This window comes from Sipha flava, unplaced genomic scaffold (genome assembly GCF_003268045.1).
Source record: "Sipha flava isolate LNK unplaced genomic scaffold, YSA_version1 69_pilon_pilon, whole genome shotgun sequence".
NCBI lineage: Eukaryota > Metazoa > Arthropoda > Insecta > Hemiptera > Aphididae > Sipha > Sipha flava.
Genome location: NW_020273609.1, coordinates 771,510 through 788,540, shown reverse-complemented (window position 1 = coordinate 788,540; position 17,031 = coordinate 771,510). Strand labels below are relative to the sequence as shown.

At 27.4% G+C, this 17,031-nt stretch overlaps 2 protein-coding genes across 5 annotated transcripts in view; one reads left to right on the top strand and one right to left on the bottom strand.

Moving 5' to 3' along the window:
- LOC112692064 (pseudouridine-5'-phosphate glycosidase) overlaps positions 1-17,031 on the top strand; it is a 212,002-nt gene that overhangs the window by 1,466 nt on the left and 193,505 nt on the right. For all 4 annotated transcript variants that reach the window (XM_025566591.1, XM_025566594.1, XM_025566592.1 and 1 more), the window contains exons 4-8: positions 5,646-5,788; positions 6,879-7,071; positions 7,137-7,268; positions 8,022-8,155; positions 8,216-8,272. In XM_025566591.1, coding sequence (XP_025422376.1) covers positions 5,646-5,788; positions 6,879-7,071; positions 7,137-7,268; positions 8,022-8,155; positions 8,216-8,272 — 659 coding nt within the window. The remainder of the gene's footprint in view (positions 1-5,645; positions 5,789-6,878; positions 7,072-7,136; positions 7,269-8,021; positions 8,156-8,215; positions 8,273-17,031) is intronic.
- Positions 10,237-17,031, bottom strand: part of LOC112692065 (tetraspanin-17-like) — an 87,086-nt gene continuing 80,291 nt past the window's right edge. Inside the window, exons 3-5 of the mRNA XM_025566595.1 lie at positions 11,879-12,197; positions 10,921-11,087; positions 10,237-10,579 (exon numbers count right to left, since the gene is read on the bottom strand). Coding sequence (XP_025422380.1) covers positions 10,347-10,579; positions 10,921-11,087; positions 11,879-12,197 — 719 coding nt within the window. The 3' untranslated portion in view covers positions 10,237-10,346. The remainder of the gene's footprint in view (positions 10,580-10,920; positions 11,088-11,878; positions 12,198-17,031) is intronic.

Here is a 17,031-nt window from a genome sequence, read left to right as displayed (position 1 = left end):
TATTTGTAATACACTATATACAGTGACGCCGAACTAATTTTTTTTAAATGTGGCAATTTTCATTCATTTATACCCACCTATCTTTACACAGTATGAAACCTAAGCCGTGGGGGGTAGAGCCTCTCACACTCCTTGATTAATACGGATTTTTTAAACACAAAATATTATTTTCACAAATAAATTGTATTATTTACTGAATTTTCACATTGTTTAATACTTTAATATATATAAGTACTTTAATTTTTAATTAGCATAGAAATGAATTACATAATAAATGATCATCAGAAAAGGATATTGACAATAAAACTGATTTATATTTTATATTTTTATTAAGACCATATTGTCATATAGATATCAGTGGTTAAAGTGGTGGGGGACGGAAGGGGACGGAGTCCTCCTTCTTATTTAAGGTAAGATTATGCGTCTTCTTTAATTTAAGTCGCCAAAAGTCCGGGTGGACGCTTTATGGCATTGGTCATTAAAATATAATATTGAATAAAAAATACTTATTATACATTACAATATTCCTTGAAATTTATTTTCTTGATTAACTTGAAAAAGTGGAAAAAATTTCGAAGAAATAATATTTAGGTATAACGATAAGCAAAAATGGTAGATAATGTACACCATGGGTCAGTGGCGTAGCTAGGATTTTCTGAAGCGGGGTGTTAATTATAATTATTAAATATTGTATATAATACGTATGAACTAAAACTTTTATTTTAATTAATTAATATGTATATATAATGTCTGTAATAGAGATGTAATGTATATTCGAATTCGGATAGCTTTACCATGAATTATTCGAATACTTGACTATTCGAATATCAGTATTCGATGCTACAATACCTATTATTATTAAACGTTTTGTGTTGCACGAAAACGTAAACGAATAATTTTCGTCACGTATTGTCGCAATCGCGATAATGTTAACCTGTATATATGTAATTAGTATTGTGCATTATTTTATATTTCATATTGTATTATCGATTTACCTATATTCCTATAATAATGTAATATACTCAAGGGGAGTGTCATATCTACCAAACACCCCCCCTTGTATACGCCACTGCTATGCGTTAATTTAATTAACGCTGTGTCTAATTATAGATGATCCCCGAGCGGTTATTACTCATAGCTCTAAAATTAAAGTGATAGTGATATTGACTATTATTTAGAATAAATATAAACAGAAAAGAATAACTATAAAAAGTATAAATATTAAAGTGTAATATACACTATCTTATAGACAGTACACACCTTATGTGCAATGTACGTATTTGTTACTGTCCACGTTGACCAACAACTAGCAAGATTAGTAATTGTTTCTTTTTAGTTTTGTTAAGTTTAAGTAAAGTTTTTTAAATATTATCTACTATGTATTTCAATTTATTTTTACTGAACAGGCATAGGTATAGAATTATTTTTCTTAAGGGGAAATTTGTTTTCACACCCTATGAAAATAAAGTTTTTATGAACATATATGTATAACAGAAGAGGTTTAGACCTCATGGGTTTCTTAAAAAAGGTTAGTAAGATTTAGAATTAGGTAGGGGAACGCTCCTAGGATTTGATGAATATAGTATAAATAGCTGCAAATACTTTTTTTAGCCCATTTTGTTGACATACTTTGTATACTATATTTATTGTTCCAGAAGTTGTTGACAATATGATTTTCTGAGTTCTCTTCTTCGATGTCATCACTGGTATCATCATCACATGGTATTGTCTTATGTAACTTTACTGGTAATTTTATTAATTTTGCAAACATTAAATATGAATTTACAAACTGTATTCACGTCTCAAATCCTCAGCCTTTACAAATTGTTCATACATTTTTTTTAAAACTATCAAATGCATCAGTTGGTAAATTTGATTTTTCTTTAACTTCTATTATTTGCTTTACTTAAAAAAGTGGTAAATATTGTTGACTGGTTATTAAATCTTCCTCTCATTTTAGTACACACAATGTCAATGATTGTGAAGTAAGTATTAATTTTAAAATTTGTAAGTGGACAGCTGATAGATTCATCAGACATAATTTCACCCGGCATTTTATTTTTTTGTTCTTCTATTTGCTACTAATGGCGTAAAAGATAATTCGTCACTTCTAGATATTACAAACTGATTTTTATCTTCGATTAATTTTTTAAACTGATTGTCATCTCTGAAAACTTGAATATTTTCAAGTACACATTCTATATATTCAATAGCAGCCAATAATTCAATTTGTACGCCTTGTAAAAAATATACTTAAATGATTAGTTGGCTCAAATATCTGTTTAAATATAAAACCAGTTAATATAAATAATACAAATAAAATAAAATATGGGTACGGTTAAATGTTCCATGACTTTGATCAGATTTGTCATTTTCTTTTTTTTTTTTTTGCTAAGAATATAAATAATTTAGATTTATATATTTTAAATTAAATACCAAGATGATAGGTAGGTAAGTAGGTAGGTGGAGTATACTCCAATCTCTAGTACCTATAGTTCATAGATATTTCTATAATAAATAACAACTTAGTAACTAGGTACCTACTTAACTTTTTCATTTTAGTGTCATCAAGTAAAGATTTGTTTTCTCGTTTTTGTGAAAAATAATTTAATAACATTTTGCCTGAATTCGTATTTTTTTAATTTTACAATGTTTCATTATGTTATATGACGTTTCCAATTTATATCGTTCAATATACCACATAATCAAATCAAACTAGACATTTTAAATTTTCATACAAATTTCAGAACAAATAAAATATAATTACAAATATTAAAACATCATTTGTCAATAAAAAAAAAAACAATTTATCATAAAAATAATATAAAACAGTAATTTCACAGATTTCAGACAAAAGCTATAAGTCTTGAATCAGGGCTCCCATTTGGGTAGGGGAAAGGGAGGGACATGTCCCCCCCTGGAAATTTTCAAAAATCTTGGAAAATTGTTTACTATGATCAGAAAATATTTATTTAACTAGAATTTAAAAATTTAATATAATATATGAAAATCTATAATTTGTTTATGAAAAATCTATTTATTTAGTTTGGAAAATCAGGTTATCAGCTATAAATAACAATACGCTTTTTCGTTTCTATTCTATGGATAATTATTAATTCTTAAAATATTGTATATTTCCAGAAATACGGTATGTATATGTGTGTGTGAACACAAGCATAATATTTATATAATATTTATAAATTAATATTTTAATAAATATAACTAATGTTTTAAGTGTCCAATTTATATTATTAATTAAATAAAAATTTCAATAAATTACTTTTATAGTAAATTGGTTAAAAAATTATTATTTTGTAGTCTTCCAGTTTAATATATATATAATGTAATAGTATAATATAAAATTGTAAACCTCTTCCTATATCGTGGGTCATTCCTATTTATGAATAGATTGATAAATTAAAATGTTGTCCCCCCCCTTTAGAATTTTCCTATGGGCGCCTTGGTCTTGAACAGTGCTTCTCAATATTTTTCAAACTGCCACCCCCTTAAGAAGCAAAATGTTTTTCAACGCCCCTCGCCCTTATTTCATTAAAATAAAAATAAAAGTAGTATGTATACATGAAATGTTTTTAATTGAATAATAAATAATAAATAATATATATATATATATATATATATATATATAAATGTGATTATAATAAAAACAAAATGTAAAATTTATGTTTAAATATAATTTAAATGTTTTGAAATGTATTGATCAGTGATGCTTGATTGATGTGATGATTCAAAGTCAATTTTTTGAAATTGGTTCAAAGTTTGTGAGATGAGGGCGTAAGTCTCTTCTTTTGACGATGTCTAGTCAATTTCTTTTTTTTTATTATTAGATAATAACGCACTGCCTCTGGTATGTGTAGTTTATATTTCATAATCACAAATTATGTTAAAAATCGATAAACGGAAGACAATTACTATACCACAATAGATCTTGGTACGTTATTTTTAACGGAAAAAAAGTTCACCGCTTCCTAATCGCCCAAAACGAGTTCACCGCCCCTCAGTACTCTTTCACCACCCACCGGGGGGCGATATCACCCCCGTTAAGAAGCACTGGTCTTGAACGTCTTGTTGTATGTAGTACATACTTCATAATTTTTACTCTAGTAAACACTGTGTGAGTATGCGTCGTGTGACCAATAATTGAATAACTTATCAGTTATCAGTGTAATTACCCATAAATCTATAAATTATTTTCAACTACTTTCATACTAAATTAATACCCATATAATATTTCATAATATTATATAATAGCATTTATTATACTATTTTATTTATTATTACTATTTGTAATCAATGATAATAGTCGATTTCATATTGCTATGTATTTCTTGTTTTGTTCGAATAAATTAAATAATCAAAGAAATCTAAATTTATACAAATTTATATTATTCTTGCATTACAAAAATATATAATCTAGGATAACACCAACAGTTTAATTATAACAATACTATCGTGTTCGTTTATATTATGTTTTCACTCTGTATCTCCTGCGTTAAAAAACTGTGAACTAGCAGCTGTAGCCACTGTTGTAGATTTATAAATAAATTAGGTATAAAATTGGTAATTTATCGTAATTAAAATATAGTTATTTGCTTTTCCTAAAACAATCATACTGTGGCACGGTACAGTGTGTATGCTACGACACTATGAATAGATCATTCGCGTTATTTGTAATATTATGTTCACTGTTCCGTCTTATTTTAACTATAAAATTGTAAGTTATTTTATACTTAAAACCTACTATGCTATAGGGTACCCACCCCCTAAATTAGGTGTGCCAGCTGTCACACCTAACATATAGGTTCGGCGCCACTGACTATACATAATATTATTTATTTCAGTTGTTAACGATTCGTTACTTACCTGACTTAATATCAAACCGGTTGTACTTGTACATGTAAAACATATAGGGTTTTCTGAAATAATCGCCTGACATTGTTCACTGGCATTGTGTTTGTATAGGAAATTAAAAATGCAAAGCCGGTAAACGGTATTAATGCTACTGATACTGGGTGTTTATATATACAAACAGTTAATGAAATGAAGCGTATTATGTTGTATTCAAAATATTATATTATTTAGAATTTTTCTTCTTCTTATGCGCCTTCACAACTCTTTGAGAGTTTTGGTTGCTACTGTCACTAATCTTCAATAATCACGATCCTGTATCCTTTCTTCCTAATCTGTTGTTTATTCGCATTTAGAGTTTTTAAAAATAAATATTACAATATTGGAAGTTATAACAGTGATAGCGTTGACTTATGATATTGAAATATTCCGCGTAAAGAATTTTTTTTTTTTTATGTTAAACACTGAACAAGATGTAACAAAAAATATGCAGAAGAAATTCAATTTTTTTATATATTAGTGTATTATAAATTTATATATTAATAAATATACAATTTTAATAACATTTTAATAGAACATTCATTCAAGTCTTATAGCAGAGTAAAATATTTTAAAAATAATTGTATAGAATAATGATTAAAAAATTAAGCTAGTATTTCTAAACCCACAATCCAGATAACACTTTACATACACTGTGCCTTAAACAAAATATTGGTTGGTAACCCTTTGTCCGAATTAACATTAAGAATTATTATTCTAAAAACTCTTTTTATATCTAGGTGGAATTGGTGGCGTTCATATTGATGGTCAAAATTCTATGGATATAAGTGCTGATTTATTAGAGCTATCAAGGTGTCCAATAATGGTTGTGTCTGCTGGTATAAAATCCATACTTGATATAGGACGAACTTTAGAGTATCTTGTAAGTTTTATAAGTATTATTATGACCTAAATTATAATTAGAGAGCTAGTCAAATTTTTTTAAAAAGCTCAAAATATAATGTTAATATGCATTGATAGAGCCTGTAGTTATTTTAATATTCCATAAAAAATTACGTTTATAAAAAGAATACGTTAAAAATTTTTTTTGTACCTAGTTATTACATTCGTTTTTTTCTATAAATGTTTATCAAATTTAAATTACTTTAAATATTTTCCTATTGTAATAAAAACTTGAGACTTTAAAAAATTTGGTTTTCTTATAGGAGATTAATAATAAATTATAAATATCTAATTGCCTTGATAATAAATTAATTCATCTTTAAAATATGCAAATACATTTTTTTTTCAACTACTTTTGTGATTTACAAATTATTCACAATTCCCTCCACTTCGTCCGTAGTACTCTTAGGTACATCAGAATAATACTAGTTGGTAGCAGGTACGGATCCAGAGTAAAGATCTGGGGGGGGGGCCTCTATAATTTTTTTTATAGGTATTTTATTCATAATTTAAAAAATCTGTCATAATAGTAGGTAGGTATAGGACATAGGTAATCAATGTAATAAATAAATTAATGATTATTTAATTTATAAATGTTATATATTAAATTATAAAATCTAAACGTCTTTTTACATTGTCGCTTTTTCCAAATCTATCAATTATTTGGTCAATGTTTATTTTTACTTCCCTATGAACACATAGTAAACACAAAGAAGTAAGGCGATCTTCCTGCATTCTAGAGCGTAGGGTTTTTACAAGTCATAGAGTAGAGAAACTTCGTTCTGCAGTTAGTGTATTGTATATATATTCACTTTGTTTAATGTATTATATATTAGTTATATTCTTTTATTATCAGATATATATTATATGTGATTTGAAAAATAGTAATATCACGATGTGTAGAATTATGAAAAAAATTTGAGAAATAATATGTCTGGGGGGGCCTGTGCCCCTAGGCCCCCTCTGGATCCGTCCCTGGGTGGTAGGTACCTAAATTAATTTCGCTCTCTAATTATAATGTTTGTTTAGGCGCTGTATAAAGTGAGCTTGCTTATACATTTAAATTAAAGGAAACTGTAGGCGTTTGTGTAGCTTCATACAATTCTAAAGGAGATTTTCCTGCATTTTATACTAAAAAAAGTGGGTATCATTCTGCGTGCGATGTAACTACACCCAAAGAAGCAGCCAGCCTTTTAGAACAATGTCAAAATACTGGATCTGGGGTTCTGCTAGCGGTTCCAATACCAGAAGAAAAAATAACTAGTAACTAAACTGCATAACAAAACATTATTTTAGTTAAAAAAAAATTGTATAATTTATATTTATAGAGGCTGAAATCGATATTGCAATAAATAATGCTTTAAATTTGTGCGCAAAACAAGGAATAATGGGGAAAAATGTTACTCCCTTTGTTTTAAGTGAAGTTAGTCGAGTGACCAAAGGAGTATCTATGGAGACAAGTAAGAAATAAAAATTAATTTAAACATAAACTTCATATAGGTATTTCATTTTATTATATTTATTCTATATTGTAGGTATGTTATCGACTTTTTGGATAATTTAGGTATTAGGTATGCATAATTCTTAGGCATTATGAATAATGCCGATTGGTTTTAAGCAATAAGAATACAAAATATTGTACAATCTCTATTTCAGAATGAATAATATAAATTTCTATTTTTATCTTAATAAAAATAAAAATAATAATTTTGTTTATAATATTTATATTCAATTTAAGATATTTTTTATTTTAAAACTATTTCTTGTAGCCAAATATTATTATTTGTTATTATATTGCTATCATATATTATTGATCGAAATAAGTAGTTTATGAGCACCATTTGAATGATAGATCATATTATTTTTAACAAAAATAACAAATACATTAATTACATAGTAACATTAAAATAGTAGCATAAGTGACATAAAGTTGTTGATATTTATAAAATATATTCTGTTATCAATATTTATAACATATTGCTTATTAAGGTTTTGACATTGTTTAAAATTCTGAATAAATTTAAATATTATATACCTTGTTTAATAGTTTTAAGCATTTTGTGTAATACCTAAGACTTATGTATAATGACGGACTATCTATACTGTCGTAAAAATGTAAATACGATATTTATATAACATACATACCATATAAGCAAAAAAGAATACCTATTTTATAGATAATATGGTATTGACGGTAATTTTTTTTTTTTTAGATATTTCTTTACTGAAGAATAACTCTTTGATTGGAAGTAAAATTGCTATTGAGTATTATTCTAAAGTATTGTCTCCTTGGTCAAAGCCTATTTTTGAAATAAAAAAGAATATAAAAAAAGCAAATAACTCTGTCGTAAGTAAAGTATTTTTTTGTTATTAATTTACAACTATTATACAGAGTTTCTAAATTTAGGTAGTAGTTGGTGGTAGTAATGTGGATTATGTACTCCAAGTTGATGAAGATTTTAAGGTAAGTAATATGCAATAATATTACGTTAAATGCATCAAAGTTAAAAATAAAATTATTTTGAAGTATTTTAAAAATATATTCTAATTCTTACATTTAAATTATCTAGTAATATTAAAATTTATGACTAAGAATTAAATATAGGTTCAAATAAAAACAAAATGTTTTGATTATTATTTTAATAATAATAATAATAATAATAATAATAATAATAATAATAATAATCATAATAATAATAATAGCTCTAGGAATGCTTAAAAAATAATAGTACAAAGTTCACAATTTTATTGTACAACAAACATTTTAACATTTTAATTTCAATTAATAACAAATTAAATATACCTAACCACAATTTTGCAAGTACAATTCAACTTTTACATACATTTTCATGATTGTATTTAAGACAATTGGGAAGCGACAAGACCATGACACAAGAAAATAGGTTATACATAATTAGAATAAACAGTATTAAAATGTAGGTCCATTGGAAAACTAAAATATTAAAGATAAGAAGTTTAACTATTATATAATAAGTTAGAAATAAATAGGTAGTAGGTAACGATTTTGTATTTTATTTTCAATAATCAAATATTATCATAATAATGATGAATTTAGGTTTAGTATTAAGTGTACAATATTATTACTGTAAAATAATGATTCGAGTTAGTTAGGAACTTATTAGCACACAGAGTGCCGGTAAATTGAAAATAAGTTATAATATTTCTGTTGAAAGTTATAATAATTTTTAATTAAATAGTTAGTTTTTCTCAAAATTTTATTTAAAAATGCATGTATTAGATTAGATTTATCTATTGAGGTATACACTTTGAGCTACTCGAATCAAACTTTTGCCGAGTTAATAGGTATTCTCTTTTGTGTCTCATGTGTGATTATAATATTTAACTTATGTAGACTTGCTGGAAATATCATAAGTATTTATGCACAGCTTACTTAAAAATCAAAGAAATGGAATTTTTTACCTTACAACACAATGCTTGTCATATTAAAATATGTAAAAACAATATTTCATATTATTCAAATACATTTAAAAATCAATAAAACTTAAGAGTGAATACTTATTAATTATTTATGTACTATGTATAAATTCACATAATAACAGGTTTGTATGATGTTCGTTTTAAAAAAGACTTAATTAAAGTAAAACTGTTTTCATATTTATTTAGATTATATTGCATCCGATTGAAAACTCCAATCACCGGAGTTCATCAGTGTATTTTTTTTCGCTTTTTAAACTTCCCAATTCTATATAGGTAGTTGTAAAATTGCACAATTTAACAACCAATTTAAGTCAATGATGGAACAATATTAAATAAAATATGAAAATTTGGATTTTTCAATCTTTAATATAGTAGTTTGAGGTGAAGTTCGCATTGCGTCTTTTTGTTATTTATTTTGGTGGAATTTATATTTTATCGACATCTGCTGTTCTTTTAAATTATAATACATAGTAGTTACAACTATCAAAAATAATTATGACAGAATTGAAACCATTCAATAAATAGGTAATATAGAATTTGAAAAAGTATTGAAGATGAAATTTAGGTATTAAGAAAACTATTTAGGTTATAAATATCTCTCAAACACAATATAAAATCAATTCATTATAGACACATAATTTTTTGAATAGTTCTTTTAATTATTATATTTTTTTTTCAAGATTATTTTAAATTTACAATTATTTAGTTTATTGACATCTAGCACCATGTAGTGTACTCCGATCACATTCATGCCTCGCAATCAATTGATAACTTCGATGTTCGCAGTCATTCAGTTAGTTGTACAATGACAATAAAGTTATTGTTACCTATCGTTTTTGGTTTTATTAGTATTATTTACTTCTCTTTTTGTTCTATTATATTATAATATATGTATTGCGCAATAAAATTGATCTTCTAGTTACATCAAACTTTTATTTTGTTTTATTTTTATAATATTTTTATTTTAAATTTTTCTTATAACTCTTATAACTCTTATATTGTTGTTTTGGTGTCGTTAGCAATGGACATTTTGGGTTGCTGTCAATTACTTTGAACCAAGCTGTCACGCATCTTCGTAGTCATATTTGATTCTTGTGTCTGGTAGTTAGTAACCGATTTACATCTTTTAACTCGTGAAGTTCATAATTACTCTTACTAGACGAGCCTGTCAAACGTTTGTCATCACAAAGTAACAACGCACTGTGGCTATTCGTGTCTGATTCATTACCGTCCGTATTTGAGGACTTTACCCTGAATGTCGCTTCTACTGAACGACCTTTTAATAGAGGTTTCACTGCATCTGAACTTCCTTCTGAAATTAAAATTTCAAACTATCGTCAAACATTTCTATTTTATATTATTATCATCAATTATATAAAAAAAACTTAATTGAATATTATAATTGTTTAAATTTTATTTTCAATTAGCCTATAGCTACTTATTGAATTTTTCAGAAACTACATATATTTTTCAAATTCATACGAACAATGCTAATAGTATAATATTTTAGTAAACTGAAATAATGTATATGTGAATATTTTAAATTGCATTGTACTTGGTTTTTTTTGTTTTAAAATATTTTAGTTGTATAATTTAATATAAGTATTTACATTTTAAATAAGCTCTTAAGAGTTATTAGAATATTGTACTTGCCTTGCTGAGAGTCTTGTCTCATAGGAGTAGATACACGTACTACACTACCATTATGTTCAACTTTTTGTAACAACTTCCCTGTAGATTGGGGTACATTGACTAATTCTAGTCTAGCTGTATCTCCATGAAGTATTTTAATTTTTTGAATCATTTCTCGAATTTCATACCTAAAAAAAAAATATGTATTAATAAAATAAGTCATTAATAAAAATGAATCACTAAATTGTTACGGTTTTTAAAATTTCATTTTTAACTATCTCACTGTAAATATAATGAATTTTTTTTTTTTATAATACAAATTAACTATTACGGTTGATTTTTATATAATAAAAACGAATAGGTATCGATGTTGTTGATATAAAATGCATAGATTAAATATTCTATGCCAGTCATTTAAATATAATTTTTATTTCATACATTCTGCAATTGATTTGATTGAATTGATTTCTGAATACGAAGCTGTTTATTCAATAACAATATTACCAGTTGAACAATTTATTACAACCATGTATAGATATAGTCGAAGCCGTTAATTATATTGAACTCGCCTAGTTAAATACATTTTATAATCAATGATAGACTGCAGCATTGACGCGGAAAATTCAATTCCCTACTCATTTAAATACAAAAGAAACGCGAAACTCAGAAGTGGAGTAAGATTATTATGCGTTTTGTCCCGAGAAGTGCGATAAATAACGTATCCTATATAATATTGTACACCCGGCATGAGTATATACATAATATATAATGACCGATGGTACATTCGTCGATATTTAGAATACTGTTGTTTTATTTTTTTTGTTTTTTTATCCACAGCAATATTGTATACATTTTATAACATAATTATATTTACATACGAGTCTGTACTATCCGCTACGCAGTTTACTATGTATCTTTGGGGATAAGGAGTACCCTTGATACAGAAGAGAATGGACGCAGGGTTTGGGTTCAGATTTACCTCAGGATACCCAGGAAACACAGTTTCAAAAATGATATCACGCAGTAACCGAGGACGAACAGGACGTCCGCACTCCTGCGTATCCACGCCATCAATGCCCGTTCGCAGCCGGTATAGTAATATCGGTAAAGACCGAGCCGGCACTTGATGGGCATCTCTTCCATGTTGTCGTGCTCTTCCACCTGGACCGTCGTCCATACGGCCGTGGTCGTTGTCGGCGGCTGCCAGTAGTCCCTCCGGAAAGGCGACGCGACCGCCTCCGGTTTGTGGTAGCAGCAGCTGTCCGGCAGCACGGTCGTGTAGTCGACCAATCGTTCAGCTGGAAAGCAATACATAATAATATTATTATATGTACCGTGTAACGAACTCATTGATGTATGCAGGAATGCTTAAGAATTGTTGATTCTGAATAGTAAAATGTAATATGTTGAGAACGATCACTGTGTATATAGCTGTAATACAGTTTCCTCGTGGTGATCGGGCGGTAAATTTGTACAGATTTTAACGGTATAAGGTGTATAATGTCGGCAGAAAGAAGGATTTGGATAAGATTAAACGAATTAAATATTCTGCAGATCGAAGCCAAAAAAAAAAAAAAACGGCCAACAAATCCGATTTTATGGTTACTATAATATATAATACATATTAATATACACCTGATGTAACGTCGGGAATAACAAAACAGATATGAGACGATGAACGATGGTTTTTGGATACGTTGCAAAACATAGTTGTGATCTACTCTTTTTCCGAAACCCCATAATTTTATCCTCACATACACGTTTACTCTTCTGTTCCAGAAATCACACGGTTATATTAAAACGACTCGATTCCTCAAGCGTAATAATAAAATATTATTGTATTTACTTAAAATAATGTATTTCAAATTAATAAAGAGATAGGATTTGAATAATTGTAGTCCATGTTATATTTGACATATATCGTGTATCGATTTGAAATTAAAAAATAAAACATCGGATTATAAAATCGTCAACACTATAATTAAATCGTATATTTCTATCAAAGTTTGTTTCCATTAAAATCACAAACTTAAAAATTCTTATGGATGTAAAAATAACATACTTATGAGCTTTTTTCTTAAAAATTACGATTGGTGTGTAGTGACAGAGGATTATTATTAATATTTAATGGTAGATACTTATCAAAATGTTAATGACATCAAAAATCCATACTTGTTGACGAAATAATAACAAGTAAAGAAACTTTTATTGTTTAATTTGTTGAGTGTCAATTTACTTCAGGCGCGTAGCCAGGGGGGTGTTACAAGTGTAATAACACCTCCCTTGACTATGTTATATTTAATTCTTATAAAGGTAAAAATTCATCATGAACCGTCATGAACACATATTTATCATAACGAAATATATGCATATTACGATAACAGTAATGTAATGCCGGGACCCGACTTCTCATTACACTATTTTATCTAATAAACTAAAGCCATGATTTTGTATCATTTTCATATACGATTTAAAATATATATAAGGGACAAAATGTGCAATTGAAATTTTAATATTTTAATATTAAAGCCATAATATATAGCCATCAAAGATATAACTTTTTTTACATTTTTTCATTTACTCGTATTATTTAATTTGCCAGGTAAATTATGCTATTTCGTAAGTATTTTAAATTCAAATTTTTATTTCGTTGCAAGTGAGATCTTTATAACTAATATAATTGATTTTATGGACATAATATTTTTATTTAAAAACTTGATTTACCAAAAATATTTTTTAAGAAAAAGATAACCCAAGGCAAATTCAAAAAAATATGTCTATAATAATGTATGTTTAATACGAATAGGGTATTAGAATTCAGGACTATCGTACTAATTATAATTATATCGTGCAGAAACTTAATAAATAACTAATGAATATGGCAAATCTTATATAATTTCCGACACAAAGTCCTTCTAATACTTATTATTGAACGTAAAATGCATGTGTTATATTTTAGGATAAAACTATTATAATAAACAGACTTTCTAAGTGATAATTATATTTTCAAATTCTTAATTTAGCATATTACGAATTTTTCATAAATATAATTTTCTTTTACCAAAAATTTAAATCAATTAAATGTTTAACTCGAAAAGGGTCATATTTTATATTGATGATTCGCGTCTAACGATAAGATGGGAAATCATTTAAGATTATCAAAGTTCAATATTAATTTAAAAATAATGTGGAAATTCAATGTTGATAAACGGACGAAATATATACGATATTTAAAATATAATAATAATTATATTTTAATATAATAATTTAATATAATAATTTTATAATTATTAATTATGTTTCCTATGTTATTAAACATAAAGAGATGACCCGTGAGATGTTGCAGTTGGCCGTCGAGTATCGGTCGTTATTAAAGGACGAGCTTAGTTGGTAAGATATATCTGTCGGATGTGGGTTGTATTATGTGTTTAAATTTAAAAATGATGGCATATACAATTTTGTTTGAAAAATTATTCTGAGTAGTAAAATCCGTTAAGGTAATAATCATCTTATCTAATGTAATATAGATTTTCTTTTGTAATTCCAAAATAATTATTAATCATTGTACGGAAAAATAATGAAAATTTAAAGATTTTAAAGATTAAAAAAATATAATTAATAAAAATAAAAAATAAATCCTTCAATGGAAGAAAAAATCGTCGTATTTTCAAATGTAAGTACAATATTCGACATTCTCTTAAAATTAAAAATAGTAATACCGACCATCGATCATGACTTAAGGTGAAGTAAGGAAAATGTTTTTGATATTTACATCATGTTTTATTGAACTAGGTATTATGTTTTGATATTTGATAGGAAAAAATTAATCGTTATTACTAGATTATCTTTAATACTATGAAGTTGAATAAAATGATGTTGGGTGCTAAACATAGTGGTCCTGTGACTTAAGATCGTAGAGGAAGTTTGAAAATAAATCTTCTGTACGCAATAACTAATGAATAATTTAACTTCTATATTCCGTTACCCATTTATTTAATACAAGAATAATTAAAATTAGTCACATGTCTTAACTAAAATTCGAGTAACAAAATTGAGGCTCATAAATCGCTTACGGAATTTTGTTTTTTCTAAAATATATCATATGCGTTTTGTTGTATCGATTAACGTATTAATATACCGTTATAACAAATATTCTCTTTTCGAACACGATGTATATTGTATGGAAAGTTCTTTTAAATAATTTATCGAAACGTTTCGAGTTTTACTTTGTGCATAAAATAATAATGCTCAGCCGTATTCATGGTGTACAGTATCGTATCTGAAGTAGCAGCGGCGCCGAAGGATAATGTATTCAGGATCGGACCTAAAATTCGTATCATTTATCATAATATATCACACGTGTATTATATCATAATGTATGTATATGTATATGCATGTATAATGGGTATCTATGTACGTTTATGTGCATATATTTTACTTTTTTCGTAAAAATAGACAAAAAAAAGCACACCGATATTCCTGGAAGGGTTCCTACAGTCAGGAAGCACGCGCGCGGTCAAATCGGTCGTCAAAGCGTTTTACGTATACAAAATTGATGGAGTTGAAAATGTTGTCATTATATTGTAATATATAATACGTACGGGATATTTATTGCGGCGTATTCTGATTGAAATTGTTTCCGAAATTTTAGAAAGTCAATAATATTTTAAACGGTGTAAATATTTCGTGCTAATAATTTATTGCCGACCATGAAAAATGCGTTTATACCCAGGCACTCATTTACATGCACGCATAAACAATCACACACATACACACGCATGCACGTTTAAATATATACACGCGTTCAGCCACGCTTAATAATAATAATAAATGGACTCGATTTCATCGATATGAATCGAACGGACAGAGAGTGACGGCGGTATAGTGTTCGTGTACTGTGTTCGTACAAATTGTACGATCGCGGTTAAACTCGACCGAAAATGGTCGTTTTGATTTCGTCGAGCACCGTGTGATAGTCGTCCACAAAAGTGAAAATTCGTCTCACAATTAAATCCCTAGTAGACATGAACATTTTACGTGTAGTAGTGAGTAGGTAGTTTAATTATTTTAACCGCGTGATAGGACGAGTGTTTGTGTACGTGGAAGTTATGTGCTGCACGCTGGTCAAATCGTCCGCGAATCCGCTCGTCGTTATCCCGACCGATTATACAAATGAACGTATGTTCCTGATGCGTTCCTGGTACTTTTACCGGATGCATATTGACCTTATCGCATTGTTGTAACAAAAAAAAAAAAATAGCAATAATAATCCATTAATGTGTGTAACGGAAACGTAGTGTTGTATATAATATATTATACCGGCTAGTCTACAAATAAAATATGATAAGAGCAACAAAGTCCATAGCGCTAGGTATTTGTTAATTAGTAGTGATTTAGAGAAGCACTATTTGCGAACTGTTATTTAATTAAGAAGCACTACTAAACTTGACTTTAGTTTTTATTGTCAATAATATGTACATTTCTTCTGAAAATAAGTAAAATTACCGTCAGCAGATAAGTGATAATCATTTTGTCGTAATTTCTACGTTAGATTCTTATAGAAGTATAGATCACTTTTATGAGACTTCTCATATAACTGAGGATATAGAATTTAAATATCAGTCATATTTTTCGATTTAAATGATCATAACAGTTATAATCACTACATACCTGGAACAATACTTTTTTTAAGTACCCATTCTTAAGTTCAGAAAACTGAGTAACCTATATATACAGGGTTAAATATGGTTTAATCATTTTTGTTTTGAAATCTCGGCAAATATACCGGGACATAATAAATATAAAATTTAAAAACCCAGACCGGTCTGTATGCTTCTTGTGAAAAAAAACCCAATGCCGCCCTATTTTATAGAGCCCGGCCTGTTTATTTTCTCGTTTTATTTTTATTTTGCTGTCAACACTTTTTCGAGTAGTAAATCTGCAACATAATAGTTTCAAGTAGCATATTTTTTCAATAGTTTTTCTTATTGTAAAAAATAAACCGTAAAAAAAAATCATAAAATAAAGTTAAACCTTGTTACACAAACCGTTTATATTTCTTTCATAAAAAAAAAGTTTGTTGTATTCTTAAACTAGAAATTCATATATTTTATTTTTTATCTAGTTTTAAGA